Source organism: Capra hircus, chromosome 7 (genome assembly GCF_001704415.2).
Source record: "Capra hircus breed San Clemente chromosome 7, ASM170441v1, whole genome shotgun sequence".
NCBI classification, from domain to species: domain Eukaryota; kingdom Metazoa; phylum Chordata; class Mammalia; order Artiodactyla; family Bovidae; genus Capra; species Capra hircus.
The window spans coordinates 87,520,728-87,543,179 of NC_030814.1; the positions used below are offsets into that span (position 1 = coordinate 87,520,728).

At 37.2% G+C, this 22,452-nt stretch overlaps 1 protein-coding gene across 8 annotated transcripts in view; it reads right to left on the reverse strand.

Annotated features, from left to right (window-relative positions):
- Positions 459-22,452, reverse strand: part of RAPGEF6 (Rap guanine nucleotide exchange factor 6) — a 219,080-nt gene continuing 197,086 nt past the window's right edge. For 6 of the 8 annotated variants that reach the window (XM_005682634.3, XM_005682632.3, XM_005682633.3 and 3 more), the window contains 7 exons: positions 19,266-19,486; positions 17,505-17,696; positions 14,823-14,960; positions 8,973-9,201; positions 6,992-7,497; positions 4,553-4,843; positions 459-3,886 (listed from right to left, as the gene is read on the reverse strand). In XM_005682634.3, the coding sequence (XP_005682691.1) occupies positions 3,861-3,886; positions 4,553-4,843; positions 6,992-7,497; positions 8,973-9,201; positions 14,823-14,960; positions 17,505-17,696; positions 19,266-19,486 (1,603 nt within the window). In that variant the 3' untranslated portion in view covers positions 459-3,860. The remainder of the gene's footprint in view (positions 3,887-4,552; positions 4,844-6,991; positions 7,498-8,972; positions 9,202-14,822; positions 14,961-17,504; positions 17,697-19,265; positions 19,487-22,452) is intronic. The other 2 variants (XM_005682636.3, XM_005682635.3) reach the window with 1 other exon arrangement.

Sequence of the window (22,452 nt, forward strand, 5' to 3'; positions counted from 1 at the left end):
AACCATACTTGGCTGCATCAGGTCTCAGGGGCACCATGTAGGCTCTCTGGTTGAAGGCATGGACTCTCTAGTTGTGGCACGTGGGCTTCAGCTGCTGTGGCCCTCGGGCTCTGGGTCACAGGAGCTGAGCAGCTGTGGTGCGTGGGGTGCGTTGTTCCCCAGCAAGTGGGATCTCAGTTCCCTGACCAGGGGTCAGACCTGTGTCCCCTGCACTGCAAGGTGGATTCCCAACCACCAGACCACCTGGGAAGTCCCCGAACACACTTTTAAAAAACTAAACAACAGCTAGGTGTTTGACAGATACCATAATGTCAACTGTAATTGGACAATTCCAATTTCTCTGGAGACTAAAAACAAAAAATGCCTTCATACCAAGGCAGGTCCCAGACTGGTCCTCTTGAGTGACTGGGTGTAATTACCTGACCGGCTCCCACACATTAGCAATAACGTGCAGAGACGACTGATTAGATTCTTTATTGATTCCACCAACGTATTAGTAGATATGATAATAAATGGTACTTTTACATTCTCTTAACCAAAAATATAACAAATATTTACACTCAATAAAAATACAAAAAGCATACAGAGGCACTGTCTTTCTAAAAGACATAAGTTTAAGAGGTATCAAAAAATAGGAGACAAACATTGCTTGTTACAGGATACTTTACAATCACTGAATTGTGCAGTATAATTGCTATTTGATTATTATGACTGTGCAGTTTTGTCTTTTGCTGATAAGCTCACGTTTCAATTTTAAAAGGTCAAGTACAACTGCATTCTGTGTATCAAAAGAAGCCTTAAAAAAGCACAACAAAAATTAAAGATGAACTGGGGTTCAAATTTGAATCTGAAAGTGTACTTTAACACTTTTGAAGATTTATCCCTTTGCTCTAGCCTTTATGGTAATACTAAAGGGATACATCTATTTTAATATCACATGTTTTAGAAACATTTATCAGAATAACAATCAGTTTTAAATACACAAGGAAACTCTCCCCTTCTTCTTGAAGGGGAGAGAACACTTTATAAAACTTAGGTTTGGATATCTCCATGATTACTGTCAGATTTCAAGCCTGGGAGATTTTCAAGGTGGTTATGCAGACTCATCACCCTCACAAAAAATCATTTAAAGGTTTTTCTCTCCCCAAATATCATACTGAAAGTAATCATTTGGAGAAAGTAATAATCTACTAAATTACAATAAACTTTTATGGAAGTACATATTGGAGTTATTAATTCTCCATATCTTTCATTATGAAGAGTTTTTTTGTTGTTGAAATTCATTATTTGGCAAAAGTTGCAGCTTCAATATTCCTGGCTGATTCAGAGTTGTGGTGCGATGAGGGCACAAGTCTCTTTAGTATGCTTATAAATTCATAACATAAAAACAAAAACAAATGGGGACTTAGAACTGGAACAACTACAGTTTAAGGCTTCTCTTGTTCTAGTCATGTGACAAACTAAGAGAAGGCAGGAATGTACCCGATATCAAAACATAAAGATCAAAATGCCATGACGTTTCTAAGGGATACATACATATCAAACTACAGAGCATTTGGCTAGTTCCTGATCAATGTGATCAGCTGATCCAAACACTCACAGTTCAAGCTACAGGAAAACAAAGGCAGCTACAAGGTGCAAGTCCAAAACCACAAGCCTCTGACTCTGTGCAAGATGATTATCGATAACATTAAGGACAACAATTTGAAAAGACCTGTTAAAAAAACAGATACTGTGCAAACAGCACATTTTTCTGGGGAGTGGATACAAAATGGTGAGAATAAATACCTAAACTTGAAAAAGATGGTTATAGCAAAAATATCTCTCACTTTCTTTGTTTTGTTCTGGACATGAAAATAATATTGTATAAACCAGTGAAAGAAAAATTTATGATCAAAGGACCACTGTTTATAGATCACACCTTTACAGTGTGACTTTCAAACTATTATTAGATTTTTGATCCAGGTTACTTTCCATTTCAATGGGCCAAGATAGCTATGGAGCCAACTAGCCTCATTCTAACATACCTTAAATTTCTAAGGCTTAAGTTTCTGATTTACAATTTTTTGCCCATGGTAATTTTTCAGACATGTGATCTTTCCTAAGATGAAGAAACTGTCATCTTGATAGAAAAGATGGGACTCCTGCCATTTACCAGCTGGAACTGATTTATGATTTTAAAATAAAGGAAATAGGAGGATGATAGAAGGGAGAGAGAGCTAGGAAAAAAATGAGAACAAACTTTTCAAAAGGAAGTCATAAGACAACTAAATCCTATAAATTCACATATGGACAACCACTCAGAAGGAAACCTATTTTTGGTTGCAAGTTGATCCGGGTAGTGCACATTAATGGCTTTGGCTTTTGTTTTTTTGGTAGTCACAGAAGTTTCTTAAACTTTCATTTGCCTTTATACTAAAAAACAAATGAAAATATGTAAACTAAACATATAGAAAACATTATACCTAATTTTTTTAAATGTTGGAAAGTCTGCTTCATCCAGTAAACAATTACTGAAATTTTAATTAAATATTTAAGCGTGTCATGCCCAACAGGAGATACATTTTATATACATATACATGTGTATACATATACATTTTGTATGCATATTATGTATATATGCATATAAAATGTATCTCCTTCCTCTCAAGGCCTGAAGTGAGAACCAAGAAATAATCATTTCCATAATTCTAGCTCCTCTTTCCCCCACAAAATTTTCAACCAATCATTGGCTCTGGCATGCTGAGCTTTATCTACAGTCAGCTGGGAGCTGCAGTGTTTACCAAGATTGAAAACAGCCTTGTGCTTTGAGATGGGGGTGGGGGTGGGGAATGATGCAGAACACTTAGCACAAAGCTAAATTGATCTTCATGATTACTCTGCCAACACTAACACATCCATTAAGAACGAACTCCATATCTGAGTTGTAAAAAATTTTAGTTACAGGTTCCTACAGAGTGGAACTGTCTAGAACTCAGTTTCCATTTATTGGATTTATACTTACAGTTAGATAGAGCATGACGTTCACTTCAGAAAGAATTTCTGTACGTGTTACGTAAGATAAAAATTTCATTCTTTGGAAATTAGAATTGCTACACATGCCATCATACCCCCTCCTTTTCCTAAAACGCTGTTGACTCTGTGGTAGCTTCATTTGGCTTTCCAAATCCTAACCAGCAGATGGCAGTATTTTTCCTTCCTAACATCTCAACAGCAAAAGGATTCCTGTTCCATTCAAACAGACCCACACTGCATTGGTGCTATACATGATTACATATAGTCAAAGGTATTATCATCCTGTAAAGATGGCTTCTGTTTGGTCAGATCAGAGACAGTTTTATGGCCTCAAACGTGAACATCAATTAACAAGAGCTCCCAAATACAAAGAAAACCAGAAAACTTCAAATAATAAGTTACTTTTCAAATACATAAAAATATCCTTGGCATTGGCAGACATTCTGAATTTGTCTGTTAACCCAAGCTATGGCTGGAAAATACTACCACTCTACTATCTTAAAAATAATGTGTTAAAGGAAAATCTATAGTGATATATATATGGGGAGGACTCGAGTTTGAATTTGTTCTAGTAACTGTGGTCCCAAGGCAGATCTGGTGTGCAAAGCGGAGACTGGTATCCAGGCACAACATCCATAGCTGAGGAAACTATGCATCTGCAGGGATTAAATAAAAGGAAGCATGATTCAGGTTGTCTCATTGCTCAGAGTACAGGAACAAAACCTCTGGGTTAGCAGCAGGAGCAGCGTGCTATGGGCTGGCAACGGCCTGCAGAATCACGAGATGGTTCTGCCCACTCCTTCTTCCAGGACTTTCAGTAGACTTCAACCAGGTCAATACAAAGGCTACACTGCTGAAACTTGTTCATTTTCTGAAAACCAGAGAAACACAGTTAAGTGGTAGATCCACATATTAATAAAGGTCAACTAACAATCTAGTTATCTTTTAGAAAATTAGTCAATTTCAACAAAGAAATCTTCTCAAATATCCCATCAGAGGCCAGATTTTACTGTAATGTCGTTTTTGAGTTCTGACCACATTGAAGACTGACAATCAATTGGAATTCCAAAGTGCTTTGTAACCACTTTATTACTACAGTTTAAAAGGATAGAATTCATTTATTGCCAACTTTGTCAAGTCAGTCAAGTTTTGCTAATAAGAGGAACTCTATCAAACAGCACGACTTCAGATAATTTGACATTGTGATACTTGCAGTTTCAAGTGCCCAAGCATTAACATATAATACAACTCCACCAATGTCATGTGTCTTTTAAAATTATCCCTTTTGGCTGAGCTGCCATCTGAAATATAAGAATACTCCATTTGAGCTGGGAAAAGGGTATTGGGCACAGAGAGACAACAAGCTTATTCTCTGTTTACAAAAACACACCATCATATTTAGGCTTTTCTCTTTTTTTAAACAGAGATTTCTAAAGCAGTGAAGAAAACATTTCTGATTACATGAATACCAGAGTAAAGATCATTCAAAGTGTTAAGCAATTTATTTAAGAGCTACTAAGGTAGTTTGTCAACATACCATCTGCTTCACTATCTGCATCAGTCACATCTGGTTTATGCCTCTGAGGCTGAATTACAATCTTCGATGGAACACAGGCCACAGGGCTGCTACTGAGAGAAGCTGGTGGCAGTCTAGAGAGGCTGTTATGCATCATCTTTGACCTCTGCACAGCCACACTATACTCTGGAGGTTTTAGGTGGAGGTGGGGTCCTTCCTTTAGGTCCGCTAAAGAAATCCCCATGTATCCTGGAGGAGTGGGAGGTGGCTCCCTATACCTATCCTCCTTCTTGGGTGAGGTGACACAGTACACTGGCATGAAAAATAAGCAATGGAAACGTTAATGAAAAACAGAAGAAATGAAAATAAAAAACACAAAACTTATTACGATGATAAAACAGAACTTAAAAAACTGACAAAATGAATATATTTGAACACAATGGCAGTAGATTAAAAACTTTTTAATAAGCTTAATAAACTTGATACTTAAATGTGTTTAAAATACATAAATTACACTGGGTTTTACAAACATTAAACAGCGAGACAGTTGAAAGCGATGACCCTGACGACAAACTTCTTCTTTCACAGGTCGGCCTGCGAATCACAGAGGTGCGTGACAGACTCCTCAGGACACCAGCCCCAAAGGGAGTCAGAAACACTTACGAATTCATCCTGAATATCTAAAGTGCATTTAATGGGGAGATGTTCAGAGAAATGACATTTAGGCTCTCTACTTCAGTGCTATTTTCCCCTTTCTCTGACATGAAACACAGTTTCCTGGCACTCCAGGGTAGATAAGTTGTCATTGCTGGCATATAAATAACTTTAGAGAGGAACTAATTCCTTCTAGGACCTTATTCCTAACCTCTGCTTTGTGCTTAAGTGAAGAAGAAAAACCGTAATTTTAGGAAATCTACTTTAAGTTAACTTTCTCTGATTTTCTCAGTGGGCATTAAAAATAATAGTGACTTAAAATCTTTTCCCCTACGTTTGTACACCCTCAGTCTAAAGCAAAGCTTCAAAAAGCACCAGAAATAGGTTAAACAGGAAGGTTTCATGAAATTAAGACCAATCCGTAAGACTCATAGGACCAGTAACTCTGAATGTCTTGATGATATCAGTAACTTTTAAAATACAAACACTATCTATATATGGGGAAAGAAATGGCTGCCTACTCCAGTATTCTTGCCTGGAGAATTCCAAGGATAGAGGAGCCTGGTGAAGAGTCGAAAATAACTGAGCGACTAACACAAATCTATATGCAATAAGAAGAGACTAAATTCAAAAGGATCATTAAAATCCTCCCTACAGAGAATCAAGTTTATCCATGCTGAAATTTCTACAACTCTACCAGTAAAATCTGCAGATAATATCAAAGTCAGAAGGATTTCCATTCCCATCTGAGGAGAATGGAGTGAGGAGAGGGTAGAGAGGTTGTTAAGAGAACACAAGCATGAAGAACATTAAGAGATTTGCCCAGAGTCAACTAGAAATGAACAACAACAAAAGAACACAAAAAAACATTTTAAATCTATTTTCCCAAATGGATAAGAGAAAGATTTTACATCCATGCACACACATGCTTGCATATCAGTACAGTGGTTACCTAAAAGGCTTTAATAAAAAAAAAAAACCCTTGGAAAAATGAATGAACTAAAAACCCAATGTATAATGAAATGAGCAAAAAAATATGCTATAAAAACCACATCTTTTACATTTAGTAATTTAAATTGATACCATGAGTATGACATAAAAGAGTTGATTATAATATTGATTCAAAACAGTCACTTCACACAAAAGAAAACCAGGTGCTATTATGTCCCAGGACTTACATAACTCAAGAAAGAAAGGGGAAAATGTATTTGATAGGCAAATACTACAAGAATACACCAAGAAAGCTGTGTGCAGTTACAACAGAATCCACCACAGGAGTTGGCACAGGCATAATATGCACTAGGCAGGTATAATGAAAAATGTTTTGGACTTCTTTCTTTGCTTTTGTTGGCCACGCTGCGCAGCATGCGCGATCTAAATTCCCTGACCAGGGATCGAAACTGTGGTCCTTGCAGTGGAAGCTCAGAGTGTTGACCACTAGACTGCCAGAGAAGTCCCTGCTTCAGACTTCTTTATCACACATTTTCCCCCACCTGTAATACCTAGAAGTTTTATCAAATTCAAAGCTTCTAACCATGTATGCAAAGCAAGAGGGGTTCAAACAATTTAAGAGGTAGCAAAGAGAATAATCCCTTTATTACTACTGCACAGTAATGTAATATTTCTTAATGAAACCAAAGCCCTTGAGAAATCATGAACTTTTTGAAAATAATTTGCATATGGAGGGAGGAAAGAGAGAGTAGAATAAGAGAGAGGAATTTTGCAAGAATAAAGTTCTGGGCCAAGGTCACGGTTTACCACTTAAATTCTAGACGCCACACATATGACAAAGAACACATAACTTACCAATCAAGCCCTTTTCTGTACTTGAAGTAACAGTTTTATAAACTGGATCGATGCCCTCTTTGTGGTCCAAGCCTTCAGATGATTCAGCTGGGGTGTTCTCCAGCACTCTCCGTTTAACTGTCCCATAGTTTGGTTCATATGTGTCAGACAGAGAACTAGAGGAAGCCCAACTCTGTCTCATCTGATTAGTCTCTAGGCTTCCTTTACACTGACCACAAGTTCGAGAACAGCCTTTGGGACAGCTGTAGTGCTCACAGTCAGCGGGTTCAACTTCAGCTATGGGACCATCCAAATGGGTAGGTCGGTAAGAGTTCAAAAACTCCCAGCCTTTGGGGTTTGGAAGACTTTGGAAGTTGTCATGGGAACTGCTTGAGCAGGAAGTCCAACTTCCACGACCACTATCAGCTGTTTCTATAATGATGTGCTCATGAGAAATCTCTTCACTGCTCACAGAAGATGAGACAGCAAAACTCTTGTTGATTAGAGATTGCTTTGAGAGTGTCCACCTAAAATCAGAGACACACAATTAAAAGTAATTTACTGGCTTAAAGGAAAAACTGCCTTCTAACAACTGCCAACAAGAGACTATAGAACACAGATCACAAGTCCTTAATGGCCACATAACCTTGTGAAAAAAATGTCACTGTAATCAATCATCACTTAACTTCTACTGGCATTAATGTTTATACTTAGCTAGAAACTCAAATACTTAGCAAGGTTTCCTCAGCATTCTTCTTGAATAAAATTAAGTATACATTTTCATTCTGGGTCACACAATGCTAGATTCTCTCTATGCACACAGAATTAAGAATTTCAATTACAGGAACCACGTTTTATTTTTCAGCATGTCTCTGAGGTACCAAGTAAACAGCAACTTCCCCAATTACCTACTACTAAATGAGTTCTATCATTTCTAGCAAGGGTTCTCAAACTTACATTCATGGGCCAAATTCAGTCAAGACTGTTTTATTATGGTCTTGGGCAAAGCATGGGGTTTTTTTTTACATTTTTAAACAGTTTAAACAAAATAGAACAAAATACTCCAAAGATTTTGAGACAGGGACTGTCTGCAGTCTGCAAAGCCTAAAATTTGTACTCCTTTAAATGGGCGTTTACCCGCTCATCCCGGATAAGGTTTGTGAAGTCCTGATATTTGGTAGAGGATAGACCAGGATCTGCAAAGTGGAGCCCAGGGGTAAATCTGGGCCTCAAAACCTGCTTTTGCATATAAAGTTTTACTGGGACACAGTAAAACTGTTTGTTTACAAACTGTCAAAGGCTATTGTGATCCAACAAGAGCAAGGTTGAGCAATTGCAACAGAGACCTTACCACCTGCTACGTCTAATGTATTTACTAACTTTTACAGAAAAAGTTTGCCGATTCCTGGTCTAGATAACCACAGTTTAGAAACCTTACAAATATGATAACGCTTTACTATTTAAAGTATACCAGATTTAACAATATCAATTTACAGTAGACTTTCTCAATGCTTTCTGAAGACTTCCATTTTGTTTGATTCGAAATAGAAATTTAGAGTTCACTTTTTTTGGGGGGGGGATTGCCTTTTCATAGCTGGTAATTCTTATGCTCCAAATCACACTTCGCAATAACAGGGATCAAGGACTAGTCCTACTCTCCCAATCTGTCCACAGTGTGTATAGCACTTTGAGGGTACTTCCCATTACACACTCTGTTTCCGAGCAGTCTCTAACCTTACAGCCAGAATGCAAGACACTTCCCACATACCAATAGCATCTTCACATGGAATTCTTGTGGATCAAAAAAATATGTGAGTTATGTGATTTCGGTAACACTTAAAAAATGAGCACCAACACATCTTTCAAAACGGTACTTATTTTCATACAAGTATATATAAGATATCCCCTTTGGCGGGGGCGTCCATGGTCAAATTAGGGAGCACTACTTGCTGTGGCCACTTGGCTTGAGTTTCGTGATGTGAACACAGGCAAGGATGTTTACCCAGGGCCAAGCTGACTATGGTCTCCTATCCCTGAGGAGTGCTCTGTCTTTTCCAATGCTCCAGTGGATTCAGGGACTGCCACAGCCTGGGAGGAACACCGTTCATCCTGTAGAGCTGTAGACATGGAGTCAACAGAACAGTTGCTCACAATGCTGGACCGTGAAGAAATCTCACTGTGGCTGGAGTCAGACAAGTTGTCAGATTTAGCTGATGGTATAAGTGTATAACCTGAATGAGAGAAGACAGCTGATCAGACTACAGAACAACTGAACTGGAGTGGGGAGGGTCAGGGAGAGGATTAAAAAAACATAAAAAAGAACAAAAACATAAAGTGAGTATCAGTGTCAATTTCCATCTACGCAGAAGCAATGGTGCCAATCTTCTATCCATGTCCCCTTACATATCCATTCACCTACCTAACTTCATGGCACCAATCTAATTCAAAATTCAAGAAACAGAACATTAAAACACAGTATTACTGGGAAAACTAGTTCAAAGGTAAATCTGCCCCTGGCTCTCACAGAGCTACAAGCATTTAATAGAATAAGAGGCATTAAATATATTACAGAACATTAGAAAGAAGACATCCTGAACGTCTCAGCTTCTTCTTAACTCTATGTCCCCTCCCCTATGATTAACATAAATATTTCAAGGCCTGACTTAAGTGTTCAAAACACCACCTTGGGCTGGGGGTATGTAAGGGGAGTTAGGACTCAAGGGAAATAATTTTTTTTTTCAAACTGCAAATACTTACCCTAGATACTTTGCTTTAGTCACCTAAGAAGTCGTGCCCGAGCTGAAAGCCACTTGTTTTAGTATTTGTAAAGAAATTGTTTTAGATTTGTATTAATTTACACCTAGTTTCCTTTTTCTTCACCAATTTAGCAGAGTATTAAACAGCTGAACTGACAGATTTAGAAAAATGCATCATGAAAAAAACCAGCATCTACCTGTTTTAATTAGTTCTATGACTTACTGCACAGCAGATATAACTAGAGAGATTTTCTTTAGTGTTTCCTGGAATGAAGGGGTGAAGATGGAGTAAAGTAGAAGGATCCAAAATCAAATCTGCAGTGTGATACTTAATGTACTCAGTCATCTGTTTTGGTAATTGTTAGGAAAGTGCCAAACTTCTGTTGTTGTGAAGTAAAAGAAAATGCTGTAGTAATCCCAGCAAGGAGTAGGTCGCAAAGAAGTAAGCAATTATCTTCTGGTTCACTATGAGAATGAGGTTCTATTAGATGCATGACCTTTGGGTCCACTCCTAGAAACCTTAAAAACTATAGCCTCTATACTCACATACAGTTCAACAACCAAAAAATGTGTTAATCAATAACCTAATTAAGTAGTTTCTTTAACTATTTCAAAAAAGAAAAATTAACACTCAGAAAATGCATGCCAGGCACAGGACAAGCCAAGACAAGTCAATCATTTGACTCCTCCCCAGTTCTCTGATCATGGGATCACTGCTATTCCTCAGTGTCCCTCATGAAGTGATGGGTCAATTTTCAAGAGGACCAAGAAAATGGATGTGGTAAATTAAAAACAAAATTAAAAAATTCTTCCTCAAAAGAAAAAGTCACTATTCTTTTATCCTGGGGCACAGACTTGCTCTACTGTTTTAAAAATAATTTCATTCCTATGTCTGTTAGATCAGTATTTCTCAAATATAATTAATTTTAAGAATCATCTGGAAGGCTTATTAAAATACACATTCTTGGGCCAACTTCTAGCAATTCAAATTTATGAGGTCTGCAGTGGGATAGTAACTGTATTTTTTTAAAACAAGTCTCCCATATATTTTTTAACTTGCCAGGTTAGACTATCTCCTCCTCCTCTGACCAGAGTGTATATGAAAAGTGGATGATTAAAACAAAAAGTTTACGTGGACAAGATATTATATAGTTTCTTGCCTTCCAAACACTTCTCTTTAGCTTATAACGTAGTTGCAGTAATAAGAAAGCAACACACTTATGCAAGGCAAAGGTTTTGATCAGATCATTACCACAGTTTTAATGTAAAAGTAAATACTGGTTCCTAGAAAGCCTCCTCTACTTGCTGCACTCACAGACCCAGCTGTTACCAGTAGAAAATAAAGCCAACCACAGAAAACGAGAATATTAAGTTTACTAACATTAGCAAAATAACATACATACAAATAAGGCACTTTAAATGAATACGATTTGGTTGCTGGAGGATACTAATCCATAAAATGCTCAGAGAAAATATTTTAGTAGGTTGGCTGCCTCAGCCTTGTTTGAAAAATGACTTAATTTAAGCTACATTTACATTAATAAATGAAAACAAATTTCACACTAAAATTAAGTAAAGAACTTCATCAGAGTGTCTTTCTCCTTTTAGACGTGAATCGCGTATAGAAGCAGTTTAAAGTGTTACTGTTGCCTCGGCTATTTGAATTGAAGACGTCATTCCCTTTCTCATCTTTGATGTTGCTTCCAACATCCTTCTCTTTCTCATAGCTTTCTGTAGCTTGATTGTGATCTGCGTCCTCTTTTCTGCTGTTGGCTAGTCTCTCCCTTGAAAGAGTTCTTTCCCTAAATCTTCTAAACGGGGATGTCATTCTTTTTCTGGCTGTGTTCTCACAGCTTGTCCTGTCTCTATTCTCCTCAGTGGCCTTCTCAGTCCTGTCTGTTCTTTTGGCTGTGCTCCTGGTAATCTGAAGGATTTTCTTTTGCAAGTAAACCCCACCTATTCCGGGGCAGTTCTGGCCACTGATGTTGGTGCTGGACTCACGGGGAGGGGATGAGGAAGACCCTGAGAGGCGCAGCAGGATGCTGTGATCAGATAGGATACTGCCAACTGGAGGGAGAGATGCAAAAACCCTGTCATGGTCAATTAATTCTTTCCAATTAATCACAATTTACCTGGTTTATATAACATTTTACTATTAAAAAATTTTAACATCTTGACAATATCTGAAAAATTAAAGTTTAGTAACATACTTATACTACATGGAGTCTCTACTACATAGCATAAATAAGACAGAACACAGGAGAAAGGTTACCTTGATTAGAATAAGCTGGTAATAAAAAACTGCTGAAAGTAACCCAAGCTGCTAAAATCATAAGCTAAAATATGACAAGAGTACCCAATAACCAGAAATATTTCTTGAAAGTAACTATGTCTAGAATTTCCAGGCAGATTCTACTAACAAAAATTAGACAGGACTCATCAGAGTCTCTTTCTTCTTTTAGACTTGAATCGTGTATAGAAGCAAAAATCAGAAAAGATATATAAACAGGACATACAATATATGTATTTATAAAGCACAATGTCCGATCCAATTTTCTCTCCAAGGTGGAGAGGTTCTCTGCCTTAAGCATCAGGGAAGATAAAGGTTAAGGCCTCTTGACGTCTCACTTTTTCAATTCTTTGTTTAAATTCTCCTGTTAAAAATCATGAGTGTAGGCCTTTTCTCTTTTTTTTGGTTGAAAAAAAATTTTGGCTTATTTTCTCAATTGTTGGAAAACAAAGAACTATTTCAAAGCATAGCAAGAACCAAGAACAGATTCTAATAACGTTTAGTTTAATGGCATTAGTTTAATTCTAATACTTTTAGTTTAATGGCATTTTTGTTCAGTCACTGACCACTGGCAAAAATCTGTCTATGGAAATAAACCACCAGAAATCGTTTTGAAGAAAAGAGTTTCTTCAGATTTCTAAGACTTTGAAACATCACTATGTTTCTCACAAATCTATAAATATCATGGTCACAAATCTATAAATATCATGATCAATTGTTGGCCACCCACTGAAAGATACAACAGAGAGAAGCCTTCTCTATTCCAGTGGTTAAAATGGATTTCTGTTGGGAATAAAAGCAGTGGGGAAATTCCTGTTCTTGACCTCTTCCCTCAAGTCACACTGATGCATAAAACAAAAAATCCAATTCAACTAGTTTCCCGGTTAGAGAATTGTCTATAATGAGACCACTGGAGGGTGTAAAGGTGTTCGTGAAAGAGCATTAAAAGCTTACAAACACTGTTCATCTGGACCATGTGTGTGAATAAGGCACTGTTCCCAGCCCCAATCCTTGGGACCTGATTACCCACTCGATATTGCCTGGAGAATTCCTTGGACAGAGGAGCCTGACAGGCTGCAGTCCATGGGGTTGCAAAAAGTCAGACACAACTGAGTGACAAGTGCTTTCACACACACACAAGGGATACTCTGGCCAGGAAACACACACAACAGGAGAGGAAAGAGATCTGTGTACTTTCCTAAATCATATACAAGCTACATACAACAGGAACAGAAAACTGTGCTTTATAAACACATCTATCGTGAATACTTTTATATTGTCCTATGTGATTTTTTACTAAGTTTTTCTTAGTAAAATCTGAAAGAAAATTCTAGCCAGTCTCAGCTATGCGAAGAAGGTCAGTAATGGAGTTATATTGCCCTGGTGTGGCAGCAGTGATAAAGAAGAGAAATTCCAACTTACTAAATACCCATCATCTATCAGACATTACAGGTATTATTTCATTTAAACTTTAAATAAGGTCCCTAAAATAGGTGGTCCCTATCCCATCTTGCAGACAGAAGACCTGACCTTATAAATCTGTTGTTTCTAGTAACACAGCTATGACCGGGGACAGAGTCAGGAATCAAACTAAGGTCTGACATCACTTTACCACACTGCTGTCACAGAGGTAGCAAAAATAAAAAAGAACCCTCAAAAGTGAAAGGAAACTTAGAACACAGGAGCTAAGGAAAGCTCTGCAAGTTTTCCTTCCTGCTAGAATTCATAAGCTTGTCCTCCCTCTGACCATGTACTATTCTGTACTGTGATTATTCAAAGATGTAAATCTTTTATATCTGTGAAATTCCCACAAATCATGTTCATGCATATACACCAAATCCAATTCAACTAGTTTCCGGTTACGAAACTAAGGAGTCTTTTCACCAGGGTACACAGAGAATGTGGAGGGGCCAGTGGAAGAAACATACACATTATTTAGAATGCTACATTTGGAGCTGGTGTGAAATGGCTTCTTACATTCATACTACCCAGGCTAGTCAGAAAAAAAAAAAGAGCAAAGCCTCGGTCTGAATTATGACAATATAGGTAAATAAGCAAGAGAAATTTCACATTTTTTTTTAAACTCAAGAGGTTCTATATTAGCATAAATGTAAAAATCCACAAGGGTACTGTGCAGATTATTGTAAATTTTGATTAATAAAAAAGACTAATGACTTCTAATCCATTTTAACATGATTTTATATTCAAAAGTGATAAGTAAAAAATGTCCTTAGAAAATTATACTGAAAATGTTAACCTGATTTTTCATTAAAAATTCTTAAACCTAAAAAAAAAAATAAAATAAAAAAAAAATAAAATAATATTTACCAGATGCCAAAAAAAAAAAAAAAAAAAAAGGCAGCAGTAACACTCCATTAGAAAGAAAGGAATGTATTACCCTAAATATTAGTTTCATTTCCTAAATCTTGTAAATGGGTTATAAACAATTTCCTAAAGAAATTCTTACTTTAAAATACTTCATAGAATTATCTGAATTAATTGGTAATTTGAATAACAACATCAAGAATCTGCACAGACCAAAACAACTGACTTCTGTCCTCATTCTTATCCATGCTTGTCCTCTACCAAAGAAGGACCGCACGCTGAGTGCAGGAGTCCTAGCTCCACGCTGCACAACACCTGGGAGCCATGGAAATGATGCAGTCCAAAACATGGAAATTCAGGAGGTATTATGAGCTTCACTTTTCTTCACACTTTCTAAATATTATCACCATAGACCAAAAGCAAACTGTGTGCCCCACAGTGTTGTCTGGTGTTAACAAGAGCTCAAAGTGTTTTCCCTCACCTTTGCGGGGGGAACCCTGAGGAGACACAGGAGGGCTGGAATGTAAGGACGATGCCACAGAAATAGTATCTTCTGTGTGTTTCTTACCACCACTTACTTCTTCAGCTGTTCCTAAAACTTTCTGAGGTAAACCTGCACCTAAAAATGAAATCAAAGAGGTAAATAAGCATCACTTCACAATTAAAATGTCTACAGTTGCCTCAATTACTACATAACTAAAGCCACGATCCACAATGGCTAGTGCAGTCAACTGAAATGCGTACATGACAAACGGGACTAAATGACTGGGTAATGGCACACAGAGATTCTCACCTCTAGGTCATTTGTTCAAATTCAGCCAGTCAGCACAGATCAGATTAGAATAGCTCTTTCTTTGCTTGTTGTGCGGCATAAGGGACATGGATTTAACAGTCTGGGTATAGTGTGCCACCCCCCACCACTGACACACGTGTTGGAAGTCTCAATAGAGAATGAATAGATTCAGACTCTTCCTTCCCCTCTAGAGGTGGCCTCTCCAAGTCAGGGCGAGGCATGTGGCAGGGGCAGCGGAGGGATGTTGGCACTGTCACTACCTGTGGTGCATCTGTGCTGTGGGGATACAGAAGAAGCTGCAGGGCTGCCAGTCCAGCCCTTTTCAAGAGCACTAAATTCACACTACAGGAAAGAAGTAGACAACAGAAAGAATCATGAATTTATAGGAAAAGAGTATGGAGCCTACTGGAAACATTCCTGCAAAGTTCTGTCATCACTCCTGTCCAACAGCTGGTCCATTTTGGCATAGGTCAAACTTACCAATGTTTCCACTGTTGAACCAGTAAAGAAAGCCCAACTCTGATGAGTACCCAGCATAGTAACAAGCACTCCTTTAATACTGAAAAAATTTAAAACTTGGTATACTAACACTACTGTTAGTGAAGTGCCATTTTAATATATTTATCACATAACTAATAGGCATATTATAGGAAGAAGGAAGATGGCTACCTGGCACAAATTATTCTGCCTCTCAGGTGATGACGTCTAAGTAAGAAATCAGAGTTAGACTATTCTCATCACCAAATCAACTTCACCCATTTTGCATCCAATTTTCTCTTCATATCCACAGTCACCAAACTAGATCAGGTTTTGGTCAACTTCCCATTGCTATATCAGCTTTCCACTCAGACTCCCCATCTCCAATCTCACGCCACTTTCCTACTATACACCTCCTGAAACATAAACTGGACCAGACCCTGCCTTGCTCAAACTGCTTCCTATAGGTATCTATTGACAACTTTCCTTCAGCATGTCATGTTCTAATTCTGGCATGTCTATGGCTTGACTTCTCTTCATCCTGGGACACTGTTTGTTTAGTACAGTGTTAAACGTAAGGACTTTGAGCCAGTTAACCTGAGCTCAACTTCCAGTTCCATCTCTTACTGAGGATGCTTTAAGTTATTTCGATCTTCTATGGAATGAGAGTATTCTTTATCTTTAGAGTTCTTAAGATTCAATGAACATATATACATAAAATAGTAAATGCACTTGAACTGTGTCTGGCATTCAGTAAGTGTTCTCTAAGTGTTAGCATTAATTATTATTGTCCCTCAACACTCTGCAGCTTGGTACTCAGAATAAATCACCTGTAGCTCCATGTAGCTATCAAATTCTTCCTCTGCCTGAAGCAACTTCTCTGGAATTTTTGCTTAATTACCTCCTTCCTAAGCTAAGCTAAGTCACTTTAGTCGTGTCCGACTCTGTGCGATCCCATAGATGGCAGCCCACCAGGCTCCCCCGTCCCTGGGATTCTCCAGGCAAGAACACTGGAGTGGGTTGCCACTTCCTTCTCCTCCTTCCTAGTCAACCTTTAATACTCTGCTTAGGTGTTACCTCCAAAAAGTCTTCTCTAGAGCACTGTCTTACCTCTCTCAACCCTAAGAGCCCGCTCTCTTTTGTTCTTTTCTATGCTCTATACATGCTCCTGTGGACACATCACATATACTGAAGTTATCTATTTATGTGAATGTCTTTACCACCAGACTGAAAACCTGGCAAAGGAAGAGGAATTCCTTATTTACCTTTGGATTTCAAAGGAAAATCAAGTTAAATTCTCAAGGTTCTACTGAGTATATTCTATGTATAATGCATGGGCTAAATGATAATATTGGGAACCAAATGTAATCTAGCTTTCCACCTGAAAGCTAAAATAGTGATACTGCTAAAACAAGTAATGAAAGTAATTTGGACAACATCTTGTGGTCCAACAGAGGAAAAAAGAGTGTGGCCTATACTTTGTGTATTTTACCCTTGCTTCTTTCTTGTTTCCTAGCTAGGTTTTCATAAGTGGTCATTAATGAAAAACAAACATACAGGCTTTTTTTTTTTTTAAAGAAATAAGCAATTTCATTCTCACAGGTTGCATTTTCATTAGATAACTGAGTATATATACCACTAAAAGCAGTAAGCCCTTGGTACTCAAGTAAAAATAAGTTTTTGGTTGATATAGGAACTCCCACATCAACATTTAAAATATGCACGCAGTCATCAAAGACTTATAGGCAAAAAGAAGCATTTCTTGACTCATGAGTGCTGCTTATACTACACAAACCATGACAGCAGATCTCCAAAGCATTTATAATTACTTTCCAAACTAACCTGCCTGGAAATTTCAGTTAAATGAATGCAGTATTAATTGTGTATACTCACTCAATGTGGCAGGGTCTTTTCCTTGGCCCTTCTTCCTGATAGGGTGCAAATTTACAGCTGGCACCTGAAGCACCTGGCTTACTCTGTGGGGCTGATGCAAATGAGCTTTAGTTGTTTGGCCAGCTGACCTCAATGGCACCGGAGACATTTCTGATGACTTCATTGATTTTTTCTCATTTAAATTCTTGGTCACTAATAGGAGAGAGTAACAAAAACATACCTCTGTACTTTATAAGGCCAAGTTATATGGGATGTTTTTGTGGTGTGGCTCCTAAACTTGGGCATGTGTGCACCAAAGCCCTGAAGCACTTGAGACCCAAGTAGTTAACATCTTCTCATTTATACTGTTGAAATGCTCTTTTCACTCTATCAATTCTAGCATGCCTTCAAGCCATTCTCCATACATCAGCATGATGACCCTTCCATCATGAAAATCTGATCTGATAATGCTACTTTCCTTCTACAAATGCCCTGCACAAACCTTCAGATGACTTGCCACGGCTCTCAGGATAAAGACAAATCCTTAAAGCAAGGTCTATTAGACCCTGCATGATCCAGCTTCCGCAATAACCCACACTCTGTTCTCAAGACATCCTGAATCCTTCCTTCACAGCACTGATAATTATAATACAATTATCTGTGCAATTAATCAATCAGTGCCTCTTCCCTCCACAAGGCTATAACTAACAAGGTTATAAGGATGGTATATCTTGTTTACAACTGTATGCCTATGTGTTCAGTGATACAAACAGATGTTCAATAAGTAGGTACTGAATAAGTGAAATTATTTCAACAGCTATACACAGGAATACCAAATTTGCTAGAAGTGTTCAAGATATTGTTTTTATAACAACATTTACTGAATGGCTCATTACCCTACATTTGAAAGTTAACTGTGAATCTGAATTTTAAAACCACTACTTAGTTGTATTTCCATTTTATCTTTTCTACTCTATTGACATACTTGTCCCATTACTATGCAAATACTATACCATTTATCAATCTCAGGGTCAACTCATGATGACTGCCATTTCTCCCTATTAACTAGGAACACGGAAATAGAAAATCTGAACCTACCCGCCCCCTATACTCTGTCAACACTTAAATCAATTTCTATCCATTATATTGGGATTTTCACTGGTGTAACATTTAATCACATATCCAGATAAGTAACACTCATAACAGATGTACGGTCTTTGATTTCTTCTTTCACAACTCATAATGTCTTTGACCCAGAGATACAGGCATTCTACTGTTTGTACTTAATTTAAATAACTGAGTATTGAGAATAGGATCTATTTTGTTCATCACATTTTCTATTCATAAATAACATCAGAAAAGCTAAGATTTTTCTTGTTTTTACCTTCGGTACTGATACCTAAAATTTATTGTATTTTTTCAGTTGGTAAATATCTGTAAAATTCTTAGTAGAGGGGAAATTTTCACTTATTTTACTCTTCATTTAGGGATGAAAGTAAGAACATTCTCAAAGAGAAGGACTCCTCTATAATGTTTCAGTCTCTGAGATTTTATAATGCTTTTCAAAGAACTCTATTTAGATTCCATTTCCTGCACAGAGAAACCATCAGGAATGGATAAGAATTCAGTATCTGACTAACATGATGACATGATGCTTGAGGTACGTCAGTAAACTTTTGTGAGCGAAAGTTAATTTTCTTGGGACTTCAGCATAATACTAGAAAAATAAATTTCTATTTTGCTGTGCTGTTTAGTATCACATAAGTGAAAGCCTGTACTTACAGGTACCATATGCAGGCTCCCACTGCAATGACATCATCTGGAACTTCTCTTCATCTGTCTCCACATCCAGACTGGAAAGATACTGCTTCACTTTTCTTGCCATTTGGGCATCTTCATAAAGCTTCTTGGCATTAAGCAGAGAGCTACGGCGTGCCCTCTTTTTGTGACCACCTCCCTGAACATCCAGCATGTTTGAATTTGTGCTGCCTTGACTCAGTGACCTATAAGATGAAGATCACAATAATGGACTATAAAGATGAGAATTAAGTATGGCAGACTGAAGATTAAAAGAACTCTGTTCTGTTAATGCGATTGCATGCTGATGCAAATGAGTTAAAAGATGAAAAGCATTAATGCAAAGTAATATGTCACACACGGCAATGTTCTGAGTTTTAAGATTCAGCAAAGTGAAGAACTCAAAAGGATAAGTTGACAATCCCCCACAAAGCAACAAATTCCATCAGACCTATGTTTGGTGCCTTCCAACCCATAGGACAATTGTGACAACTGAAAGCATTCCTTGGCCCTGTGGCCATCCACACTCTGAAGATATGTCAAGAGCCTAACTGGGCAAGTGCACCCTGAGCCAGATCTCTGCATCAGTGTTCTTCGGCACGGGAGTTTCTAGAGTAGCTCTGGTTGTATGTGCTGCTTTGGACGTGCTACTGCCATCATCATTTCTGTGTACAGCAGACCTACTCTGAGCACGCTCCAATGTTACCTGTAACCAGATTTTGGCCAAACTTTAAAGAGAACAACCAATAAGAAAAATAACACCAGTTATAGTCAAGTCAATATAGTCAGAGATCAGAAATAGCAGTAAAAAGCTATTCAACATTTCCACTCACATATGAATTGGTGAGGCAACATGTGACCTCTAGGGCTGGGGATATGGGATCTTTCTTCTGTAGTGCCTCTAAATGTGATGGAACTACAAGCTGGGTAGGAATTACTACAATTCAAACAACCTAATAAAGTTTCACATACAACTCTACTGTTTTCAGCAAGCTTTCTTCTACAATAACTATATCTAGAACCACAGGAAAACAAGAATTGCAATGCTATTTGTCCTTTGTAACAAAGATAGCAAACACAAGGTTCTAGATGATTTTTATTTTAAAGGCAGTTGCCGTTCTAAAATAATAAAGGTATCTATGGGTTTTCAATGTTAGCCTCCCAATTACCCAAAGATATTAAAAATTGGACCACAATCATATAATGTTTTTTCCGTGTTCATATAGCCCATTTTAAAAACACACTAAAATCCTAATATTTTCACTTCAGATTAAGTGAAATAAAGCTGTAAAAAATGTTATTTTTTCTTTCACAATTTTAAGATCTTTAAAAGACTGTCTTACAATGGATGGAAACTTGGAATTGTTACTGGTCAGGCAGAAACTGTGACATGTTTGTTGCTACTTACACAGCAGAAATTTCAAAATCTGCAGAATAGTTTGGAAAAAATCCAACAGCATTAGTGAATACTCCCGTAACCTTCAGGAACCAAAGGATTATAAGGCTGTAGTGACTCTAAAGTTCAATAAGATTCCTGAATCAAGTGTCAAAAGGAAGCTAGCCCTGAATATTTGCAAAGCCAGCCTAAGAGCCCAGCATCAGCAGCTTTTTGTTCTTTTACGGCTTGTTTAAAGAAATGTGGCATTACCTAGGGCTCTGATGGCACAAAAGGCAACACTGTGCATGGGAAAAAACCCCAGAAACTAACAACTCTAAAAGTGATTCAGAAGATTCATATTCTAAATAGCAAAAAGTTTTAGAAAGACCTAAACCAATTTAATTTGCTTAATTTTTCCTTTTTATTAATGCAAAAAAGGTGTTATGTGACAAAAATACACACCTAATTTATATAAGAACTCTTAACAAGTAAAAAATTCTCAGTATTAAGAAGGCATTGCAGTGATTTTTCTTAGTGGTACATAAAATAGTAGTGGTCCTGACAACTGATGTTGTCTTAGATTCAAAGAAATGAAGTAAAATCAATTCCCAATATTTGAGTACAAATTTTAATACAAATATTTAATAATTTTACCTAAGTTGATATAAAAAGGTGCCTAGAAATCTAGGATACAGACAAAATTTCAATAAATGAAACACTGATAAATGACAAAGAAACGTCTTTTAATCTACTTTCAAAATGCTTTGATATAAAAAAGAAAATGTCCAGTGTCTGTAAACACCATACAATGCAATCAAATGTTGAATGAATAGTGAGTGTGTTACACAAGTCACTGAAACATCCCAAATACCCACTAAGATACAGTGTCCAAGTATTCTTCTTCATCACAGTAATGTTAGGAATCAATTTCTGTTTTCAATTAGAAGAACCAGAAAGACCAAGACATAAATGTACAGTATAGAAGAAAACACACGAGAAACACACAAAGAAGGGAAGAAGAAAGAAGAAGAAAATTCAAGTTTACCAAGCTTCAACAGAAAACAAAAGACCACAAATAAGACAAGACTCAAAGTGGCTCACAAAAAACCCTTCATATATGTATTATAAAAGCATCTAACTTCATGATTCACTGTAATCTTAAAATAGCACATTCTTATTTAATCCATTCATCCACAAAACCCATCTTTTCCTTCAACTGAAACTGAAAAGACTAGATATATGACTTATAAGATACCTAACGAACTATGACAGATCTGTAAGTGGAGATCCGAAACTACTTGAAAAACAAAAGGTGTCATTTTCTCAATCTATTTCAGTTTAAAGAGAGGTAAGGGAGCCTTTAATTAAAAGTGGTAGGAATTTAAAATAAAATTCTATCAATGCTGTATATCTCATAGTATTAGTGGATCTGAGAAATTAAAATAATCTTCTATTTCAATTATTTACTATCTCAATTCTATAGTATAGTTTGGATAAAGGCTATAGCTGATGGAAAACATACCCTTTATAAACAACTTTCTTATCCATTTTAATTCACTTAAATATTTATTTTTATAAACATGGCATGTGAATAAAATGGTGTGGACTCTGGAATCAGACTATCACCAATAATGAATTAGAATCCACTATAGTGAGCACTAGGAATTAGGACAATTCTGTCTTCCCCAATTGTACCACGGGAATACCAGTATCTATTTCACAGAGCAGCTACAGAATTCATATAGAGTGCTTAGAAAAGTATATAGGAAGCACACAACAATGTATGCTATCATC